Here is a 20,390-nt window from a genome sequence, read left to right as displayed (position 1 = left end):
CACTACTTTACTGCCACGCACAGTGCCTATAATGAATTTTGATTTACGGGCAGGCGGATAATAACCTAACAAGTAAACTGAGCCTTGTTAGTTAAGTACACAAGTGGCTTTGGTATATTCAAACTCGACTCTCGAGGGACCTCCCGTCGCCTGCCGCCGGGTCCGCTATAGACTCGATTGCCAAAGTATATTTTGTCATGAGTAGATTGAGTGGCTCCCTTCGCCTGCCAACTTCGGTCACTAATAAATCGTTAAAAACTACGTCTTGTAAAAAAAAAAAAATTGAGGGGCACGCGGTAAAGTGCATTTTAGCCCGGAGCGACGAATGTATTGATTTTACAATATATTTTTTTATTTTTACTAATTTTTGGTTAAAATTCCCAATAGTTTTCAAAAGCACTGGAAAAAACAACATAGGTACAAATTAAGGAAAAACGGGAATTTTTACTCAAAATCGATTTTGGTGTAACTCTAAAACAAATTTCCATATATACATGAAATTTTCACTGGTTGTTTATATTAGCATTTTGTATACACGAAAAGTGTTCAAAATATTTTGATTGGTTTTGAACTGTCAACGGACATTTTTAGTTTCTAATTTTTTTAAGTTTTTTTTCTATGAATGTCAATACAATTTAATTTGTTGATTAAATAAGCTAGAAAATGTAATTTGTATGATTTATGTTTCCAGGTTTCTTTTAGCTGCATTTATACTTCTCGACACAAACTTATATTTATCTATCATCTAGTCCGGCACGAGCTGCGAATATAATACAAGCATCTTGCGGTGTCTGTGCGAGTGTGTTGGTTTGAATTCGTTTAAGGCCGTATCTGAGGGGGGGTCCAGTTCGAAACTTTTTCAATATCTTATTTTTAACCAAATATCAAAACCTAAATTCAATAAAATTACAATATACATGTTTTGGACCCCCCTCCCCCCCGAAAAAAATGTCTGGATACGGCCTTGAATTTGTTTGTCCACAAAATACAAATTCCAGATCAGTATGTGTTTACGATGGTCTAAGTCTTAGACTCTAAGATGTACAATATTAATATTAGTTGAAAACATCTACGCGTTTTAGACCGAAATAAATATAGTAAAAAAAAAGGTTTCGCTGACAAGTGCAGCTATAATATAATTATGTAGTGAAAGCTAATCATAATCGGCCGTTCAGGTCAGACGAATTCAGCAACGACACATTCTGATAAATTATATATATATTTTTTTTCATTAATTAACCCGCGGCTGCAACCTAGACTATTGGGTGGTTTTTAACTTTGGGGGTGAGGGTACTGTAGGTTTAAAACACATGTGTTTTTAGTTTGGCAGAATTTTCCAGTAGGCACCCGCGTAGGTACCTACCATCTCCGGTTAGGTGGAGGATAGCGTCCTGTCTCTTCAGACACTGTGACTGCCCGAAGAGAAAAGCTGCCCATGGCCGAGGTTCGAACCGGTGACGGTGCGCGTCATATATTATATTATCTTGGATTTACGCATACATTATACGAGTATACGACCGACCATGAGCGAAGTAAAAATTGCACCAAGGTATAATATTATACTTACACAAATATTTATGTAAAAATAATGCCATTCAATATTTTATGTGTGAGTACTCAATTTTTAGTCTTCGTTTGCCTTTGCTCTTTGCATATACATATAAACGTTTATGTTATATTTTTATTCCCGGGGATTTTTTTTTCCGAGATTCGCTCATAGGATCCTCGAGGGAGCTTGAAATTTTTACCTTATCAATTTGCGTAAAAACACATTTTCAGACGCTTTAAACTATTTTAAACTTTTTTTTATACTAGCTAGTGGCTACTCCTATTTTATTCTAGTTGAGGCACCAAATATGCGTATAGGTAATAGGAACATACATTTTACATAAATAAATTATTGATAGCTACTACATTTTCTTTTATTTTAATGTTATAAACTTATTGCTTTGTGCAAATAAATTAACAATGGTATCGGTATACACTTAGATAAACTTTTTTCTAAGGGGTGTTGTTGATATTAAATACTTGAGCCATTGTTGAATTTATTATAATTTAAAACTAATTCATAATATCACAATGTCACAATAGTATACAATCACTGAACTGTATAATTATTATTATACAGTTCAGTGTATACAATACACATAAATCATATAAAATAAAGTTTATAATTATAATTACAAATATATACAATTTAAATTGACGGCTGGTCTGACTGAGTTCTTATTATATGATATTATTTTAATATTATTGATACATTACGTCATGGCTAGGTCAAAGGCCTTGTAGCATTTGAATATTTTTAGTCAAAAATATTATGGCAGAGTACGAAACATGGCTACTACTAAGGTAGCGACGCTACTCCCGACCAATGTTAACGTTTTCTTAATAATTCAAAAATACATCTTAAATAATGATTCATAATATAATTATTAAGGTAGGTACAAGTAGGTTTTGTTCTGAGGTACAAGCCACAAGGTACCTAATAAGTAATAACTTTGTCTTTTAGATGTCAGAAGTCAAAAGATGAGAAAAATAAAAAATGTTTCAAGCTGATAAGGGGAACTAGTTTACGGAAGAACTAGTTGACAACTATTTTTTTTAGGGCGTACCCACGACTGCCCAACTACATTTTTTTTGTTAGAACTCCAAGGTCCAAGGATGTAATCATTACTGTACGCATTAACTCATATCTCAAGTTCTCAAATGAAGTCAAAATTAAATGTATTATAACTATAATATTACCTGTTGAATTGTAGTTTAGTATTCATTATTCTCGATTCTCTTGTGCACGATGTTTAAAATATGTGTTAATTTTTTTTGAATGATATTAAATAAACAGCTATATTGTTCTGTTATTTTTTATTTTAATATGCATATCTTACTAAAATTCATTTTAACAGCATTTTGTCTAGCCTCATGTAAGTGATGTGTATTTTAACTGTTATTTCTGTCAACAAAAATATCTGATATGGGTAGTGCCCAATAGATGACAAATGAAATATTTTTGATTTATACATTTAAATTTCTGATCAATAATTAGTCAATTGTACATGTATAATTATATTATTATAATATACATTTGTCTATTTAAAACAATTAAAACAAAAAAATCAACTTTATTTATGAAAAATTACAATCTATTGCCACGCTATCGGTTATTTGTTTGTACATTTATTTAAGACTGGATAATATTATACTTTCATAATACTATATTTTAATTTATTTACATTTTACTAAATATACTGCTTTGGGTAAATTTAAATTACACTTTGATTAGTAAACATTTAAATGCTTCTAATGATAGGTACATAATATGTACTTTGAAAATATTTAAAGGAAGTTGGAAATGCATTAAAATTTAAAATGTACCTAATTATATTTGGGATTTCTAATTGTAGTGTGTGGAAGTTATGAACTTAACAAGGTAAACACAAAATGTAATATTCCATTGGTAATTCGTGGGCAGTGGTATTCTTGGGAAAATGGACACAGTACAACAACAGAAATTGATGCGACAAGTATGTCTAAACGAGGAAATTGCATTCGATCAATGGAAGAAAACCAGGTAAATTTCACATTTGTATTTCAAAAGAGTGCTGGTGATTGTTATACTTGTGTCAAATTTATGGTTCGGACTGTTAATGTATTGGATAAAATGGAAAGTAAGTTACCTGTTAGAAAACATAAATTTTTAATTTAATATATTAAATTTTTTAATCTTGGAAATATTTAAGGTGTTTGTATGACTTTAAATCCTAATGAGTATGAATCTCCTGATAAAATATGTCAATTCCAAGACACACAAATACACACATTATTTTCGGAAAATTATATACCTGTAAACTGTCGGTCCAGTCTTGAAGGAGTATGGCAATTTGCATACCAGGTATTATAACAAATGCATAAGTTTTATTATTTTTTTCAATTGGTTTAATATGACTATGAGATAAATGTTGTTGTTTAATATTTAATTTTATTTTATAGAACCGTTTTCGTTTTACTGGTGAATGTAATAATCCTGAAGCACAAATTAAATCTTGTCAAACGGCAGGAACACAGTTTTTAATAACTAATCAAAAATTTAATATAACGTACAAAAAATGCCCTGGTATGACAGGCACATTTGATGGAGGTAAATTTCTCATAATTTTCTAATTGATTAAAAATACGGTACTTTCCTGTTATATGAGATTACGACTATTATCCAAGACTTCGCTATTAATATAAATATTATAAATATTTTAACATTGCGGGATAGGGCGTTATCAACTAAAACCATATTTAGTTGAATTTATGAGATACCAGAATGTAAAAGAATATAAATTCACTGGAATTTTTTTAAATCTGCCAAAATCCAATTTCCGCCAATAGATAATCCTATGTAATATTAGTATATTATATCCAACCAATGAATCATGTTTACTAAAAAACATTTAAATTTTTTATAAATTCCATTTATTATTGGAAAAAACTTACCTTTTCAACATTGATATTAACATATTTAACATTTTATACATGTTAAAATACTGTACTAAGAAGTAAGTATGTTTTGTTAAAAAAAAATAGACTGATAATAGTAGAAAATTTGTCTTGCATAATAAGTCTTGCATAATAAGATTGTGACATTTCAAAAAACAAGATAGTCTCGTTTATCGAAAAAGTACCAAAAATACTATTTTTTTTTGTTTTTACTAGTTGTTGAGTACAGTTGCTTAGGAGACTGGTTTGTAGACAAAAATCATTTCTTTGCTGTTGCTAATACTAAAGAATCTCGAAAAGATGAAAAATATCGATGTTTCTTAAAAAATCGGGATGATGATTTGTATATTGGTGTGTCAATTACAGCAGAGTGCAATACTCTTCAGACGGTAGAAAAAAGTCCAGAGAGATTACATATAAACCCTGGTAATAAATATTGAGCATTTAATTAAATTTATTCATTTTTGTAGTAATCATATAATTTGTCTAGCTGACATTACTATTATAATTTTAAAATCATTTATTCTTGCAGTGAAAGCTGAAGTTGTGGAGGCAGGTTGCCGACTACCCCAAAATTTTAGTGGTGATTGGGTAAATACAGCCAATATGGATGCTGATGTATTTATTAATGAAACTCATGTAATTGAAACATGGTATCCGGATGAAGCACGATTCAGAAGAACAATATATGTATGTCGTGAACAAAGAGGATCTCGTTATATGATGGCACGGCTCACTGTTGATGGATGGTATAAATTATCTCAATTTTATAATATTTTAATGTCTTACAATATTTTTTTATTTATTTTAATTTTAAATATAGCCAAAAGGATTATGTATGTTTTGATTTTGTACCCAGACATCATAATATTATTCGTTATAGAAGAGGTATAGCTTTTATTAGAGATAACTTCCATACTGTATGCTCTTGGGTACAATTTCCCAATAAAGATAATTGGAAATATGATATTTTTGTCTGTAAGTATATTTTTTTCCTTGTTAAGTTATAAATAACTATTGAGAGAGAAATTTTAATTTTGTGATAATATTTTCAGCCAAAACTCCAGTTCCTATTAGATGTCCAGTGGCAGGTAAATTCAACTTCACTCAACAGGGTGATTTTTTGTTTGAAACTCGTATTCTTGGTGGTGTTACATTATCACCTCGTCCACAAATTACATGCAAGGACAAGATATCAGATTTTGCTGCTTGTGATGGTGATCAAAAAGAGATTACAATTGATGAATCATTTTGCCTTGACGTGGATCATCGTGGACAGCCTGTAGACATTTATAGTGATCCAGACTACCGATTACATTGCATAGGTTACTGGAAGGAAAATTTGAAGTCTTATTTAGTGACATATGATCCTCTTGACGCTGCTAGCATGTACAGATGCTGGGTGTATCAACGAGCTGATCTTAACCGTGTACTAATGTCACAAGCTATAGGATCATTTTGTGATCTTAAACAAGATGCATTTAGTAATAACTTTACAGAAGGAGCCACTGTTGCTATTGAGATGACAGAATATGAACGTGAAAGTAAGTAATTTTGTCGTAATGATTCTAGATAAATTATGTATAAATTAAATTTTTAATTTTAGGAGATCAATGTCCAATGTATTTTGATGATGGCGCTAATCCATGGATTCATTCAGACAACTATATACAAGTATTTAAATATGGTCGATCATCTACATTAATTGTTTCATCCAGTATGCTCTCAGTTGCCGTTCTCTTTACCATTCTGTTGTAAATTTTAATTGGTATGTCTCGCCGAGCTATAATTTATACTTCTAGTAGCTTTATCACATAGTTCAGATATAATTATTTATTCATTGTTTATGTAAGATAATCAGTATCTTTTTTAAATATTGAAAGTTAACTATAATAATTGTATACACACTTTTTGCTTGACTACCAAAATATTTTAATTTTAAAATTTCGATTTTTGTTGCCATGCCCTGCACTTAATATTATTTCAGAACATAATTTCTGATGAAGAGTAATTTAGTATATACTGTAATTTTGATTTTGAGATTACATAAATCATTCCATTAATTTTTATTAGAATTCTGATTAGTAAATTCCAATAATTAATCAATTTAATAATCCTATTACACGTGTATACAGAAATTAACAATTTTAAAGTTTGTTAAATCACAAAATTGAAAATATAAATACATAATATATTTAATTACCCACATATTGTTGATAATATGATAGTTGTCTTGAGCTGTAGAGATAACATATAAAAATACGAACTTGTCTTGCGCGATATACGATTTTACTTCACATCTGTTTTTAAACATTATGTTTAATAATTGAGCGTTGCAAATCATATGGTTATTATTAATTTTAATATATTTAATGATAAAGAACAAAATGTAATGAACAAAACTGACTGTTCATTATGTAATTATTGTTATTCTGATTGTATAAAATGTAGCTTAAAATATACAATAACTTAGATTTTACAATATTGATTTTGTATTGATAAAAATAATTTTTTATTATATTTTTATGAATAGTTATTAAAATTAATTTACCTATGTATAATATTTTACAATTTATTATAAGAAATATAATTGTGATAATTACAAACGATCCGTCCAATTTTGTGTCCATTACATAGTAAATTGTATAATAAAAAAATTACGTTTAATACATTTATTTTTATACAAAAGTTATTTTTTATAAATTTTAAATTTATTTAATTTTAGCTGTTATGAATATATTTAGTAACACTATATTTTTTAAAAAGTATGCAAAATAATTGGTTTTTATAAATTACATACCATTTTGATGATGGGAACTAAATTCTAATTTTATATAACATTTGTATGTAATTATTTTTATTTAAAAACATAATTATAATTGATTCTTTTTATTATTATATCACTGAATTAGTATCTATATTTTTGTCTATACATTTATTTACACTTAATTCAAGTGGAAAACCTATCAACTTTTAAAGAATTAAAATATTATGAAACTGTTAAAAGAAAATGATTGTATAACTTTATAGTAAGTTATTTATAATAAAAATGACATGATAAATCCAACACAAGTATATAGAACATGAACATTTATTATCAATATTTCGTCCTTACTCCATTATATTGTACATTATTAAAAAATCGATTTAGGAGAATTAGTATTTATTTAACAATATATCTACCTACGTGTTTTCAGAAATCTAATCTTTACCAAATAAAAGAGCTATTTCTGGCTGGTCGACTCTGATCAATTTTTTGGCCACATTCAAATAGGCAGTGTATTTAACCGTGGTTGGTTCTGTGTCATGATGATAGTGTCCACCTTCTCCGTGATTACCAAACAAATGAAAATGCTGAGGTCTCAAATCCAAACCCTGCAAAATTGAAAATATTAAAATGTCGGTATGACATAGAGACACAGTAGTTTATAATACAATATAATTATTAATTAGTTTCATTACTCATACAATGATTTGTAAATTTAAATAAGTAAAGTAGATGTAAAAAAGGTGGGCAAGTGGTTGTCGCTCTGCTGTACAATAGGTTACAAATGGGTTACTGTGATGGATGGGTATTAAATTTGAATTCAATGATATAATATCATTCTATGCAAAAAACGATTCTGAGCGAAGACGTTCAGTCAGCCTATGATATATTACTAAATATTAATTGATAATATTATTGCGAATAAAGTAATTTATTTACCTATTTATGTGGAACCTTGTTTTAAATTGTCAATCCTTAGCTATAAAGTTAAACATTTTATATATTTTAAACTACCAGATCATTTTTTAGATTTTAAATTTTAAATTTGATAAATTTTGTCAAGATTCAAAATTTAAATGCTTATAAAAAAAATGTGTACCTATGTATTTTTAATATTTTTCCACTGCTATTGTAACAATATCAGGAGCCTTGTATTAAATAGTCATGCTTTTTGACCCAACAAATAAAATTAAGAAATTAAGAAATAAATTGAAAACTAAAAATGTCTGTAAACAGCTCAAAAAAGAACATAATACGGTTATGGTGAAAATGTTATGGACTATGGTGTATAGAAAATGCATACACAAAACAAAATAAAAAACACACATCATTGTAAAATCAATATACATTAAATGCTACGCTCAGAATCTAAAATATATATTAACTATTAAGTATAAAGTAAAGAATATATTAAGTAATTTAATCACCGGATCGTGAGAGACAAGATAACCGAGAGCCACTAATGGCGTAGACACTTCGAAGAACTTGAGCCAATTGTTCAAATCGGTTTCCGAGTCAAGCGGTATTTTTGAAAAATCAGGCATAACATGAACTTTTACTTTACTTGTTTCAATTAAAATCACTCCACCCAAACCTAAAAATAAATCAGCAATACTAAATGTCAGAATTCAATTTATTGTCAAAAAATATTTGTTATATTATATAATAATTTACAGATAGGTTCTTACCGACCGGTTTGTCGCCAAAGTATTTTGCCAACGCTTTTCTGATAGACGTCACAAAATCTAACGGGCCATTCCGAGTTTCGCACACTATTCTCAAAACCTGATGAAATGTTCAAATGTAAAAATGTATATTTTTTACGTCATACCCATTAAACTTACATAAAATTATATTTTTTATCATTTTTACTTGTAAAGAAATTGTCTGTATTGAAGAATAAACTTTTTTGCGTATTTCAATTAAAAAAACATGCTCTCATTTAGATTTACGATAAATCACCCATAATAAAAACGAAAGAGAACAATACTTAGAACTTAGAAGTACATAATGAAGCATTTTTTTGAAAAATTAATTTCCTAAATTTATAATTCTAAAAATACTGCCCCCTTATAAAACGTGGTTATGTACCAAGCATATGCTCTACGCCATTTGGCATTTTTCATTGGAAAATTAATCTATTCAAATTATAACTATGAATTTTTAAGTATATAGGTATCTATAATAAAAGACCGAACTTTTAATTATTCTTATTATTTTTATACCGTTTAAGTGTACTGTAAAAAAAAAATCGTGCAAATGTAAGTATATTTAGTATAGGTATTTAAATAGCTATACATTATTTATTATGAGGACCGTTCTACTAAATTTTAAAGCTTTTTGACTCGGCAAAAAATGGTTTATCAGCATTTATAAAGAAAAAAAAAACTAAAAAATTTTTTTATTTAATTTAAAATATAGCTCAAAAAAATCGAAATATTTAGACGTTTATACCACGTATAGCTGGGGATGATTATTTATGAATTAGGCATTTACAAAAAAATAAGAAAATCATCGTTGTTTTACGCTTGAATATCCAATTTTGTCAAAATTTAAGATTCAGACACTCATAAAAAGTATTTGTGGAATTACGCTCAATTTCTTCTTTTTTTTATTTCATATATTATACAAATTATACAATAATATAATTCATGTATTTGTATACACAGTACACTATATATAAAAGTATATTACCTCTCCTTTCATACCGCGACTCGTGTAAAAATTGGCCAACAGCGCAAATCGAGTTTCGTCTTGAGGCAAACGGTGGTGCACTTGATTTCCAGTCTGGGGATCGACTTTGTAAAGGTGAGAAAAATTATTATTGTTAATGCTATCGTCGGACGTCAATCGTACGTTTCCGATGAACTGAAAAAACGTAAAGTCACAGTTATTAGACTGGTCCTAGACCTAGTTATTAGTGTTTTACTAATATTAATAAATTATTTATGATTTTCATTACCCCTTATCCTTATTATTAAAATAGGTATAGGTAATATAGTTAAGCAATGATATAACTTTAATTATATAACTAATTTACTAATGAGTAATAAGTAACAAATAATAAAATATTATTTAACCCCCTCTCGGAAACTAATTTAGAATTTTTGAGGTCCGGGACAAAAGAAAACAAATAGGCCTATTTTTATAAAATGTAAATTAAATTATAATTAATAAATTAAACAATAATTTAATTTAGGGCGTAGGTAATTTAGGTATATATATACTATATATATTATATATATATATACTATTAAAAAATCTTAACAATTTTTATAATTTTTTCCGAGCCATTTATTCTAAAGATTCACCAATAACATTCTCGAAATTAATGTTTGCTGTGATGCATAATTATCAATGGATAAGATTCCTAGAGGATCCAATTTTTTTTTTCAACATTTAAAATTTTTTTAATTCTTTCTTTTTATTTTCTCTTAGCTGAGCCACTGAAGTATTTTTAGGTAACATTTTTTGAATGAAAAATATAACAATGTACTAAATAATAAAATAAATTACAAAAAAAGCAGGCAAGTGGGCAACGCTGCAGTCTTTATAGATGTCATCGTAAATTATATAATGGATGTGTTAAATTTAAATTCAATGGTATAAAATCATTGTTTACAAAAACGATTCTCAGCAAAGATGACCTGTCAAATTGTCAACCTATTAGTATATTTTATGATATTTTAGTAATTATAGTAATTTATCTTACTAGGTAATATACTTCGCCATTAGTAAAAAATTTTAAATGGTCATAAAAATTGTATTTGAATTATTTTTGTTAAATATGTAGAAAGATTAGTATAAAATTTCAAATCTTTGATATACATAAAAAAATGTTTTATTTACGCTCAACTTTTTTAATTTCCATTAACAACAAAACTTATGAGTACCTAACCTTGTATTATATTTTTGATTTATATACCTACGTTTGAAAACTAAATATTTTATATAGGATATACTTGTAATTTGTATTTATTATTAACTACCTATATAATAAAATTAATTTTCCTTTTTGCTTTTCATTTTTTCTACAGGATTTATTTTACGCACTCGCGTGAACACAGCTTTACCAATATAAAGTAATGAATGATTGTCGTGGTCATCAAATATTAACAACAAAATAAAACTTCAAAGTAGTGTATAGAAATCAATGATTATATATTATATTATTTATTGTAGACTGTAGTAGCAGATTACGACGATAGCACGGTAAGACTAAATTTGATAAGTATATGTTATCTAATAGTATATCCAGTGCTAGACTATACTTGGGTGCAAATTAATGCCAATGACGTCGTAAAAGTAAACACGTATAATAATTATTATGAGAACCCCTCGTTAAATAATAATATTTTACAATTTTTTGGAGCCAATTCAAATACCTACCTATACATTTTTCGGGAGTCAAGTCAATAGTCACTGTTTAAATATATTTGTATATACAAAAATATAGGATTTATACAATTATACCTAATTATTTGTATTTACTCAAGTTTTAAGGCCCATTTTATGATTTAGAAACAAATTGTCGGTATAGTATAGGTTGTAGGTAGTAGCCAGTAGGTACCCTGCATATTAATAAATAATATTACTTAGGTACATAAGAAGAGTTCATTAAAATACAAATTGGCATATCAGGGGGTAATTTCCCCCCTTGTTTTTCCCACAGTTATACCACTGTAGGTACAAGTGTCTTACTTCACAGTTGACCCCCACGTGCGGCCATGGACCAGCGCCCGCTCCAATCACGAACAGTGGGTCCGTCCCGGTGACTTTCGCAAAATCTTTGATATCGTAAACCTTGTCTAAGTTTACTGAGGGTAGCAAGAACGACGGACTGCCGATGTCGATTACCATTTCATCACCATTCAGTCCTATATAAATATACACGTGTATAATATGGTAAGCACACTGTATAGTGAACACCAGTAGCGCCAAAGTTTTTAAAATGTGGTCGGGCAATTTAAAAACTTGGCGGCCTCAATATCTTAATAATTTAATATAGAGGTACCCTAATATACATTTACTCATCATAAAGTTATGATGTAAATAAAATGTGGCCTACTGGCCACATTTTTCAAAAAAGATATCGGGCCAATGGACATTGGCGCCACTGGCACTGAACACCTCAATAAATAAATAATATACATAAGTAATAAGTACATTAAAGTAGGTATGTTTAGTAAGTGTATACACACATTACGCAAGAACGACGATGAATTTAAAAATACCAGTAATACATAACTACATGTCTACATACATCATACATGTTAAATGTAAAATTTGGCGCGAAACAGTTTACTGACGGGCGGCCGCTTACGAGAAATGAGTACCTACGCGACATGCTACAATCCACCACTCCTAGTACGTGGCCACTGCAGTGTACTATAGAGTATAGGTAATACTATTATTATGTTATTGACTTTTGTGTTCAGTGACCAGTGTTCACATTATCAGAACATTTCAAGTCACCTGCACGGTGTGGCTGTGTGCCGTATATGTAATTTTATCTCGATAAAGTACTTAGTACTTACCTTCGGCAGCCAAATTGAACGGCGAACAGGTCAAATTGGGACATTGTACCGCGTCCACACTCACGGTCTCAAAATTTTTCGACAACTCCGGTAAAAGGGCTAAAGTCATAAAATTAAATCATTAAATGGGTGAGTACATCCTACAAGGGTTGATTGGTAGTGGTGCATAACCCACAAGAGGGGAGGAGAATGGGGGTTGGACGTTGGACCCGAAGTACAGTGGTCCGCTATTTTAGGGGCCCGTTGAAATGAATTTGTAATTTTTGAAATTTTGGTAAGAGAATACTTATTTTATATACCTACTACCTAGTTCAAAAATTATACCTAGTCGGAAATCGCGCGTCCTCGGTTTCATGTTTTATATGTATATGGAGATTAAATAATATTTTTATTTTTATGATATTATAATATGATTTTGTTATTTTAAGCTGTGGGTTAGATATTGTCCATTGATTACTTATAGAGATCGTGTATGGGACACCCGTATTGCTTGTAAGTTGTAATGGGTTGTTATGCACTTATGCATAAGTCCCCATTACAACTGTTGCTATGCATAAGTCAGTTTTATAGACCCACGATTTTTGTAACGAAATTAGAGCTATAAATTGCCTATAATTAAAAAATGTGTGATATATTACCATCGACACGTTATTTCGTTACAAAGATAACGGACCTATAATATTTTACTTGTGCATAGGAGTTTATTATGGTAGATAATATATTGAAAAAATATTCTGAAAACAAATAAAGAATATAACATATGCCATTTAAACGAGTACTGAGTAGTACCTACCTATATTCTTTATCATTAACACCTATTGGATAATTGGATTGGTATATTAGTTATTAGTGTGAAAACCATCAAACAATTTTACGCTGTATTGTTGAAAGTATAAGTTGCTATCGTTCATTCAAATTTTAACAGATTTTAAAATCGATTTTTTTCTCAATATTATAAACAGGTACCTAAATAACAAAATTGCTATTTTCGAATTTTTAAGTTTTTTTTAAATACAAAAATATGTAGGCGTTTTTTGATTTTTTTTAAACCCTTTCATAAGAGAGTATATTTTAATATATAGTCATATATTACATTAAAACAACTGCACTAAAGTATTTGCATTTTATATTTGTTCTTCAAATTAGAGCTAATGATGACTTTCGAAATTAATTAACATACTGTATCGAAGAAAAAATGTCCTTGTCCGGTTCTTTTTTGTTTTATTTTATAATAGGTAGGTAGGTCGGTTAGGTTAGGTAGGTATATCTGCGCTCAATCAACATAATATTAATTTATACGTTACTAATACCCGTGGTTAATCATTTTTCTGGCAATATATCGTCCAGTGAGACACACATTTTAATATTTTATCATCATATAATATTACCTCTACGCAGTATACAGAAGAGATAATCAAAAATTATAATGTGTATATTATGTAGAATGTAGATTGAAGAAGTATTTATTTTTGTGTACAGAGCGCTTGAATCAATGGCATGCATACAATTTACACGGTATCGGGTATGCCTTGTGAACAATTATCAAATGTATTCGTGATACACCATGTATAATGCGATGGGTATATAATATTATACGTATATAAATAATAATATGTAGTTCTGTGATATAAACGACTAATTATTTCTTAATATTATTCACTTATTCATATCGGCTATCGTGTTTGTAGTTTGTACCCTATTATTAAACGAACTGCATATTCTACCTTCGATGATTCTGTTCAAAGTCGGTACGCTGAGATCGACGCGCACCGTGGGCAGACTGATCATGTCCAAAGTCGCGGGCGAGCTCAAATCAGCCATTTTTAAGAAATATTAAAACTATATCTTTGAAAGAAAGCGGCAAAGTTTGCAGACACGAAAAATTGGACCGTCGGTGATAACGTTTCGCGGTACACTGATTAGTGATTACTGACATAGACAAAATATAGGTAGGTATGTCAGTAACGATACGAATTTTTATCTTGAATGCGCATCCCCACTTTTTCCTATATGACAGGTTCTCCCCTCTTCAGCGAATCGTGATTTATTACTGTGATTTTATAATAATTGTATGTATGATGTATCTACATTCTACATTATATTATATATAAGTATATAATAATATATTATCAAATATCTTATGTAAAATTCACTTTTGTAAATTGTGTTTATAGAAGCTGTAATTTGATGTCTACTTTATCTAGTATCTACACAGTTCTACCTTACACATCGATAAAACATTTGCAGCAACTAACAAAAATGATGTAGTAGGTACACCGACATAGCTGCAGGTACCTTACTGGATCATCGTTTAAAATAAATTGCAGCATAACGTTTGACTTTGATCAATTTTAGTAAGCTCCTTGGAAACACCAAAATAACCATTATATTTTATGGTAATGTCCTATAGGACAAGTATACTTGATCGCGATTAGTGTATGTATAGGAGGAAATGTCGAAGTCCTTAAATTCAACATTTCGACCCCTAACAAAAGGGAAACACACTTTAAATAAATATTTAGCTCAGCTGCTTAGGAGATGCTAATAAATGCTTATAAAAATAATTTTGGAAATTACGTGATCGTGAGACTATGCATCCGATACCTAACCGCCGGATTCAATGAAATGTAACCAATTGCCCAACTCTTTTTTTGATTTTATTGGTATTTTTGCCTATATCGGTTTAACAACGTGCACTTTCACTTTTCCATTTTCCATAAGTATTACTCCTCCACCCAAATACCCAATGCTATATTTATATATGTAATAAATAATAAGAACAGTTTCATAATATTTAAACATTCATAATTATTATTTATTAGTAATTACTATAATCACGGACTCAAAAAATCAGCACTAAGAGGTAGGTACTCGTATGTAACAGGCGATTTTTACTGGGGTAGTAATAATTATTGCGAGTAAATATTTCCTATACTAATAGGCGATTAGTTAGTTAATAGTTTATGAGTCCATAGAGCCGAACAAACAATCATTTTTACATATGTATTATAGGTAATATTATTATAATTTATAATGGTGATTCAAAATATATTAAAGACTAAAGTTAACTTCTAATATATTTATATTAAATTATATGTTATAGGTAGTTTCTACTTTAGTCTTTAGTTATAACCAAATATTAAATACCTACAAATATTTTGTACTTAACACTTCTTTAAAGTCATTACTTGTAAACAGTGCCGTCCCGACCATCCGTGCCCTAGGGCAATAATATTTGACCCCCCCCCCACCAAAATAAAAAAATATGTAAAATTTACATCACATTTTTATCGTATAATTAACATCATTCCTTAAAATATATGTTTAATACTTATTAATTAATAATGGTAGGTACCTGCTTATTTATTATTATTTTCGAAAATTTACAGTATGTATAATGTATTATGTACCAAGTTGAGATAATAGTAGACTATATTACTATAACGATACTGGATGAAACTTTTTGAGATGTGATTTTTAATAAATGCATGTAATACCTAATGAGCTGTTAAATGCTTAGGTAGGTATTAAATTACAAATTTAAACGGTGACGTGCGGGACGCGGGTTCTAGGTATTTGCTTTAAATAATAATAGCAGTTCAAGTTCAGATATATAATTCAAAGGTAATTTATTAACATAAGATTTTAAGAACATTAAATTACTTACTTAAAGTACTTACAGTATCAGTTAAAGAAGAAATATAAGTAGGTAGGTATTTTAGATTCTGAGTGGGCTTAAGGATCAATAAAAAAAAATTATAATAATACATATAATTTAATTTTAATAGGTACTCTTCTTTGGTATAACGGTATAAAAGGAAAATTAATATCTAAAATAAAACATCACATTTTTCTTTTTATCGTTCGTTTTTATGACGCCCCCTAAATTCAAGGGCACTTGCCCCCTTTGCGACGGCTATGCTTGTGAAGAAATTGGCCAACATTTCCTAACCTAATTTCGTAGTCGGGTAACGACTTATTAGGGAAACACTCCGCGACATCATCAGACTTCATTATGTGAACGTGTGTTTCGTTATAACAATTTTTTTGTTTCAATAATAAATGCGGTTAATTAGTAGGTTGTGATATGTAATTTTAATTTCATACATTTTTCTAAAAATTACAAAACGCGGAATCGTCATATTTATATTTACACAATAAATTTAAAAAAAACCTCTAAATAGCGGACGTTTTTTAGGGAACCCATTACAAAATGTCTACAAACTAAATCCTCTGAATAGCTATTTAGTGGTTTTACTATACATAAAAATATATAATTTCTAACGACTGTCACACTTACACACACATAGTCTACATATAAAATTATTGTTTGAGCTTAAGGTAGTTTATTATAAAATATTTGAGCACCATTATGAGTGTTATATTTAATTTGAAACGTTTCTACTTTAGCAACCTATGGATTTTAGATTCTGAGTGGAACGATGAATGTATTGATTTTACAATGATGTGTTTTTTTTTTATTTTTGTGTCTGTGTACACGATAAGTAGTCGAAATAATGCTTCGATTTTCAACTTCAGTATCTTGTTTGATGGGAAAGTGAATATTGTTGGTACATTGGGGAGGTCAAAATTTAAAATTTAAAATAGTTTTCAAAAGCGCCGGGAAAAACAACATATAAAATTAAGGAAAAACGGGAGTATTTACTTTTGGTGTAACTCTAAAACAAATGAACGTGTATACATGCAATTTTCACTGGTCGTTTATATTTGCATTTTCTATACACGATAAAATTTTCAAAATATTTTGATCTGTTTAGGAACATTTTCTGTTTCCAATTTTATTAGCCTTTTAGATTCTGAGTGGAACGATGAATGTATTAATTTTATAATGATGTGTTTTTGTTTTTATTTTTAGATTCTGATCGAAGCGATGAATATATTGATTTTATAATGATGTGTGTTTTTTTAGATTCTGAGCGAAGCTATGAATGTATTGATTTTACAATGTGTGTTTTTTTTAAATTTTTTTTTGTCTGTCATCACCTTTTAGGACAGTAAAAGTGCTTGGATTTTCTTCAACAGTAACTTTTCTGATAGGAAAGCAAATCTAGTTGGTACTTTGGGGGGTCAAAAGTAAAAATTTCTCAGAAGTTTTCAAACGCGATGTGAAAACAAAAGAAAAATTAAGAAAAAACGGGAATTTTTACGCAAAATCTGTTTTCGAGAAAATAGATTTTGGTTTTTGGTGCAACTCTAAAACAAATGACCGTAGGTACATGCAATTTTGACTGAATGTTTATATTGGCATTTTCTATACCCCATAACATTTTCCAAATATTTTGAGCTGTTTACAGACATTTTCAGTTTCCATTTTTTTCTATAAATATTAATAAAATTTTATCTGTTGGGTAAAAACGCTTGAAAATTTAATAGAAGGCTCCTAGGTTATTGTTTCAAAGGCAGATGAAAAAAAATTAAAAATCCTTAGTCACAGTTTTTATTTATAAGCATTTAAAGTTCAAATTTTGACAAAATACGGAAAAATCACGAAAATTAGCAAATTATTTTGAGTTGAGAATTCATAAAAATTTTTCTTTTTAAATCTAAGATTTTAAAATGTAATATAAGATTACTCATAAGTTTGTCTACCTTTATCAAAAAAAAAATGTCTACAAGAAACTTAAATTAAATTTTTATGAGCGTCTGAAATTTATATTTTTACAACATTTGATATTCACTCGATTTCTCATGTAACAATTTTCTTATTTTATTGTAATTAAAAACGAATGACTGTAGATACTTGAACATTTCACTGAATGTTTATATTAGCATTTTCTATACACCATAAAATTTTAAAAATAATTTGACTCTTTTTGAGCTGTTTACAAACATTGTCAGTTTTTAATTTTTTAGTTTTTTTTCCTATACATATCAATAAAATATTCTTATTATTATTACCTATACCATTCTATTTTCAATTCTATAAGAATTCAGTTTGATTTGCATAGGCGAAATTTTTGGGGGGGGGGAGTGCTTAGAGGTGCTTAGCACCCTTAAAATGCATATTAGCCCCCCCCTAAATTGTTGTTGACTATAATATTATGCCATAGATATTTGAATACTTTTATTTCTAAAACCTTATGATTTTCATAATCATAATACATAGGTACTTATCAGAATAATAATATAGATAAAAGTGTATTATGTTATAGGTAATTGTTTATATTAAGATCAATGTGAAGGTGTATAAAATTAAGTTGTATGAATGTAGGGGGTATGAGGGGTAAAGCCCCCCACTTAACACTTTCGTCGCCATACATCTAGCACCCCCATACATTTAACCCAAATTGCGCCTGTTGGTTTGCCCCATAAATAAAAGATTGTACTTCCTGGTTTGCACTTAAATTTGTTACTTTTGTTAGAGTAATATTATTATTATTTTGTATTATATTAACTACTAATAATTATTTTCACTATTGAGTATTGATGTCATTATGTTTTAAGTCGTACATTAAAGTTATTAAAAGGTCTTGGAAATTATTTTTATAATTATTTTATACATAAGTTGCAATTTCTTTAAAGTTGTAAATCACTTACATAAATGTATTTGTTATTTTCTTTTTATATAATTTTGTATTTTGTATTTTTTCTAATTTATGAGTTATGTTATTATGACAATAATTTTAAGATAAAACATATCTATTAATAATTTATTTTATTTTTATTTATCATGATAAACACAACAATAATGATATTAATAATAAAAAAAATTCACACTCAAGCAAATAACTTGATAATTGACATAAGTACAATCTAATGATGATAACTATATCCAATAAGCAAAATATTTAATATTAAACCGATATAGATTTATTCCAGCCAAAACAAATAATAAAAATCATTTTCATATTCAGTAAAACTCATTAACGGTTAAAATATTTACATACAATACTTTACCAATAAAAAAAAGTGTTATACTAAATATTTCGAAAAAAATCCAATATATTTTAATGCAGTAATACAAGCAGATTTTATTACAAAAAAAACTATGTAAATATCTTAAAAATTAAAGATTTTTTGGGGTTGAGACTTTTACTGAACAATTACTATTTGTAACTGAATCGTTACCTAGTTTTGGCAGGAAGCAGACAATATATAAATTACTTTATTCACAATAATATCATCAAATATACTTGGTAATATCATAGGCTGACTGATCGATTTCGCTTAGAATCGTTTTTCTTATACAATGATATTATATCATTGAATTCAGATTTAACACCATCCATTACAGTGACCCACTTGTACCCTACTGTACAGCAGAGCGACATCCACTTACCCACCTTTTTTAAAATTTTTTTTTTACCAAAATGTGTGTTTTAGGGTGCGTTATAAGAATATAAAAAAAGCCCGGAAAAACTTCAAAACTATATTTTTTACGTAACTCCCACTTTAAAATACTCAGTTTAAAACCAAGTAAACATGTATGTTAAACATTTAATTCAGTAGAAATAGAATTTATAAAATAAATGATTGTTAACAATGAAGTATAGGATAAGAGCATTTTTGGACAAGAATGTCTTAGGAAAAGTTGTAAACATGATAAGTATTATACATATCTTAAATACTAACAAGAGGTA

General features: G+C 28.6%; 2 protein-coding genes across 2 annotated transcripts; one reads left to right on the top strand and one right to left on the bottom strand.

The window, feature by feature from the left end:
- The first annotated feature begins 2,622 nt into the window (after positions 1–2,622).
- LOC132946653 (uncharacterized) lies at positions 2,623–7,383 on the top strand. Its single transcript, XM_061016698.1, has 9 exons — positions 2,623–2,924; positions 3,405–3,668; positions 3,741–3,892; positions 3,991–4,138; positions 4,702–4,911; positions 5,018–5,234; positions 5,309–5,463; positions 5,541–6,029; positions 6,092–7,383. Exons 1-9 carry the CDS (start codon positions 2,828–2,830, stop codon positions 6,241–6,243), a joined length of 1,884 nt encoding a protein of 627 aa, XP_060872681.1. The 5' UTR covers positions 2,623–2,827; the 3' UTR covers positions 6,244–7,383.
- A 177-nt stretch (positions 7,384–7,560) lies between these two features.
- LOC132946654 (ester hydrolase C11orf54 homolog) lies at positions 7,561–14,720 on the bottom strand. The gene is made up of 7 exons (XM_061016699.1): positions 14,514–14,720; positions 12,790–12,888; positions 11,954–12,129; positions 9,947–10,120; positions 8,941–9,037; positions 8,680–8,846; positions 7,561–7,860 (listed from the first exon to the last, which is right to left on the bottom strand). Exons 1-7 carry the CDS (start codon positions 14,608–14,610, stop codon positions 7,687–7,689), a joined length of 984 nt encoding a protein of 327 aa, XP_060872682.1. The 5' UTR covers positions 14,611–14,720; the 3' UTR covers positions 7,561–7,686.
- Between the last annotated feature and the right edge of the window lie 5,670 nt (positions 14,721–20,390).

The sequence above is a fragment of the Metopolophium dirhodum genome, chromosome 6 (genome assembly GCF_019925205.1).
Source record: "Metopolophium dirhodum isolate CAU chromosome 6, ASM1992520v1, whole genome shotgun sequence".
Lineage (NCBI taxonomy): Eukaryota > Metazoa > Arthropoda > Insecta > Hemiptera > Aphididae > Metopolophium > Metopolophium dirhodum.
This window is presented reverse-complemented; position numbering and strand designations above follow the sequence as displayed.